The sequence below is a fragment of the Tupaia chinensis genome, unplaced genomic scaffold (assembly GCF_000334495.1).
Source record: "Tupaia chinensis unplaced genomic scaffold, TupChi_1.0 Scaffold000403_1, whole genome shotgun sequence".
NCBI lineage: Eukaryota > Metazoa > Chordata > Mammalia > Scandentia > Tupaiidae > Tupaia > Tupaia belangeri.
The window spans coordinates 166,227-169,709 of record NW_006159905.1 but is presented as its reverse complement, the minus strand read 5'-3'; the positions used below and the strand labels follow the sequence as shown (position 1 = coordinate 169,709).

Sequence of the window (3,483 nt, the reverse complement as noted above, 5' to 3'; positions counted from 1 at the left end):
CGACAGGTGGCGGCGGAAGCGATGCTCTCGGCGCTGGCGGCGGGAAGCAGAGGCCATGGACCTCTTGGCCTGAGGAAGAAGGAAAAAAGGCAGCAGTCAGGCCCCGGCCTCGGATCCCTCCCTCTCCGGCCCTGAGCTCCCATTTCTTCCTTTCTTAGCTTCTCCTTCCTCCTTCCATCCTCAGCAAGAAATGGGGTACCTATCCTGACGCTCGTCTCTCACAGAGAGGCCTGCACTTGTTTTTTTAGGGTGCTGGGGTCATAGATGTCATTTTTTAAGTGTAAAATTGAGAAAAAGGACAAACGATTGCTTTAAGGCTCCTGAGCCCAGGTAAGTTTTAACTTTTAAGGAACGAACTTGAAAAGAACAAACAGGGTCTGATGGACATTTTTATCAGCAGAGACTTGAATTCTAAAAAGTCACAGAGAATTGCGGAGACCGATCTAGGCACTGAGCGTCCTGTACCCGGCGGGTGGAGGTGGAGGCTTCTTCCTCGGGGGCCCCGGGAGAGCGGGTACTCATCAGACCTGCCCCCGCCCCGAGAACCCCAGCTGCAGGCCCGGGGCGCGTTTAAAGACCTCCGAGAGGGGCGGCGGGAAGGGCGGAGACAACAAGCTGGCGGAAATGAGGCGAGCAGAGCCGGAGGTGAAGGGCGGAAGGGAACTGTAGGCGCGCTACCGGATGTCGTTACTCCCCGAAGGGTGATTCTCCTTCCGTCCTCCGGAGAGAAACTAGGGAGCCGGAGATAAAGGGTCCGCCTGAAACCGGAAGACGAGGAGAGGCGAGGCCTGGGCGGAAGGTGGGGCCGTTTGGAGCTTTATTCCCGCCTCTTCAACTAGGAGGAGTGGAGACATGGTTCAGTGACAAACGAAAAAAGAAAAGAGAGAAAACGGTAGATAAGAGGATAAAAAAAAAATCAGAGTGACAATGGGAAACAAACGCTACAGTGAGGCCAAGGACAGGGATAGGTCAAAACAAAACACAGGGAAAGACATCAAGACAGTCCTAGAGCAGGGCAAGGAAGGGGGATGTGGAAACTTGGACCTGGGATCGTGAAGGGAGAGACGGAGGTGGCAGCCAGGTGGGGGCGGGATTGACTCCCAGAATACGCCTTTCCAACATGGTTTGCACGATGCCGTCTTTATCTCCTCACCTCACTCGCAACCCCCCTAAGACCGCCAATCAAACTCTCCCTCCGCCCAGAACTGCGCCTCCCGTCTCCGCCCTGCCCCCACCCAAGCAGTGTCTGCACCTGCGGGGTGACACCAGCGGCTTCGGACCTGGTCTCTGCTGCCCCCACGTGGCCTTTCTGGGTGCTGCCTGAGTGAGCGGGAGAGGAGGACCAGTCATCAGTGGGAGCATCAGACTGGGGCGCCACTGAAGCAGGAGGCTGAGCGAAAAGGGGCGCACTAAGACCCAGGGGCAGTGGAGGACTGCAGCAACAGCTGGAGGAGGAGAAGGAGGCGGTGGGGCTAGGCCATCTGGTACCTGGGTAGCTTTTGAGAAAGCTTCGGCCTTAAGGACAAAAATGGCCAGTCAGTCCCAGGGTATCCAGCAGCTCCTGCAAGCGGAGAAGCGTGCGGCGGAGAAGGTAGCAGACGCCAGAAAGCGTGAGTCTTCGATTCCCTCCCTTAGGAGTCTGGAAAATAAAATCCGGGATGTAGGATGTAAACACTCGAATCCTTGGAAAACCCGGAGGCTGGTGGGGACAGAGCTGGGGGCTGAAGCTGGTCAGGAGGGAAGATGTGGATGGCTGTTAGAATCGAACACCTGGTTGGCTGACAGAAGGCACCGTAACTTTTCGGAAAGGACTAACTGCTCTATCACATTTCGTGGGTCATCCACCCCCAAACCTGACCTTTCTCCTGCCTCTAGGGAAGGCCCGGCGTCTGAAGCAGGCCAAGGAGGAGGCACAGATGGAGGTGGAACAGTATCGCAGGGAGCGGGAGCAGGAATTCCAGAGCAAGCAGCAGGCGGTGAGTGGGGGACCCCGGGGTGCATCTGGTGAGGTGGTAGAGGGCTGATGGGACCTGGCAGGGCCACCACATTGATGAGCTCTGCCATGTCTGTGCGAGAGCCTGGGAGCTGTGAAGGACGCACAGCTCCTTTGGAGTTGGGGGTGGAGGGGGAGGGTCGGGCCACGAGTGGTGAGGTGGGGATTTTCCAGCCTGTGTTAGGATGAGGTGGCACGCCGGGTCTTAGAGGAAAGAGGTTTGTATTGCTCTTTGGTGTCTGGGAATTTCTGTGGGATGGGATGGTTTCTGAGAGGGCTTTTCTCTTTGGCCTTGCTCAGAATCTTGCCTACCACACGCCTGGACCTTTCTCTCTTTTCTGCCTTTTCTTCTCTTCCACTCCTTTCCCCACCCTCCTAGGCCATGGGCTCCCAGGGGAACCTGTCGGCTGAGGTGGAGCAGGCGACAAGGCGCCAGGTACAGGGCATGCAGAGCTCCCAGCAGAGAAACCGAGAGCGCGTCCTGGCCCAGCTTCTCGGCATGGTCTGCGATGTCAGGCCTCAGGTCCACCCCAACTACCGCATTGCTGCCTAAGACTCGTCGCAGGACCGGAATCATCCTGCCAGTCCCTTCCCTCAAACAACACCCTCCGATCAAAATCACCCCCCACCATACTTCTCTCCTTTCCATTCCCTGGAAATCCCAGGGGGCAGGAGCTCATCATTCTCCTGTGAAACTTAAACTATCCTGCCCACGCCTGAATCGTTGTTCTTTAACCCCGAGACTTTGTAAACTCCCCAGTCATCCTCACTGAGGCCCTGGGAAACCTGTAATGTGAAGACATAGGGGTGTGGAAATGCCCTGACTTCAGAGCCTGGCAGGCTTGGGACTCTTTCCTGACTCTGCCATTTGCTGGCTCTGCAGCCTGGACAAGCTACTTAACCTGGCAGCCTTGAGGTTCTCCTCTGTGACACTGGAGTAATACTGTTGCCTGCCTCGTGGGGTAGCGGTGATGAGGAGTCATTCTGTGTGGAGCCTCGCGTGGTTCCTAGCATGTCGTCACTGTCATTCGATTCATGGCAATCCTGTGAGATCCCCCCCATCCTGCTCATCTGCCCAATCCAAACGCAGATGTCGTTGTGCTTCTGACGGTGGCTCTCTAGTTCCTCATGCATTTTATAGCCTCGTAGCTCTCTGGAGAATCAGTTCTCCCCTCGTCTCTTTTCCCAGAGATGTGAAAAGAGAAATGCCTTCGTTCAGCCCGTGTTATGGTTCCAGGCAGAGGCCGCGTCTCTTAGCCTCGCTGCCGTCTCTCTCACGCTGGTCTCTGTCTTTACTGAATCCCATTTTCTATCTTCCCAAAGACGATCAGATACTCACTGCTTCCTGCGTGCTGGCTGTGATGCTGTGTCCCTTCCTACGCATGGCCTTCCTTTCCAGGCTTGGCACCTTCCTCTCCCCTTGTAACTCTAAAGTCAATAAAATAATTATGGGCAAATCAGTTGAATTGAAGCAGCCTCCTCTTTGCCTC

The 3,483-nt window shown here is 55.8% G+C and overlaps 2 protein-coding genes across 2 annotated transcripts in view; one reads left to right on the top strand and one right to left on the bottom strand.

The window, feature by feature from the left end:
• NFKBIL1 (NFKB inhibitor like 1) overlaps window positions 1-1,212 on the bottom strand; it is a gene marked incomplete in the record, with an annotated part of 15,145 nt that extends 13,933 nt beyond the window's left edge. Inside the window, 2 exon segments of the mRNA XM_027774105.1 lie at window positions 10-69; window positions 579-1,212. Coding sequence (XP_027629906.1) covers window positions 10-57 — 48 coding nt within the window.
• A 130-nt stretch (window positions 1,213-1,342) lies between these two features.
• ATP6V1G2 (ATPase H+ transporting V1 subunit G2) lies at window positions 1,343-3,453 on the top strand. The gene is made up of 3 exons (XM_006154250.2): window positions 1,343-1,610; window positions 1,876-1,976; window positions 2,373-3,453. The coding sequence occupies exons 1-3, from the start codon at window positions 1,529-1,531 to the stop codon at window positions 2,544-2,546; spliced, it is 357 nt and encodes a 118-aa protein (XP_006154312.1). The 5' UTR covers window positions 1,343-1,528; the 3' UTR covers window positions 2,547-3,453.
• The last annotated feature ends 30 nt before the right edge of the window (window positions 3,454-3,483 follow it).

What these genes read in the sequence shown, in the direction of transcription:
- ATP6V1G2 (XM_006154250.2), top strand. Translation starts at nt 1,529, where the DNA reads ATGGCCAGTCAGTCCCAGGGTATCCAGCAGCTCCTGCAAGCGGAGAAG. An exon ending in GGTAGCAGACGCCAGAAAGC is followed by an intron (nt 1,611 to 1,875) that starts GTGAGTCTTCGA and finishes TCCTGCCTCTAG; the next exon opens with GGAAGGCCCGGCGTCTGAAG. An exon ending in TCCAGAGCAAGCAGCAGGCG is followed by an intron (nt 1,977 to 2,372) that starts GTGAGTGGGGGA and finishes CCACCCTCCTAG; the next exon opens with GCCATGGGCTCCCAGGGGAA.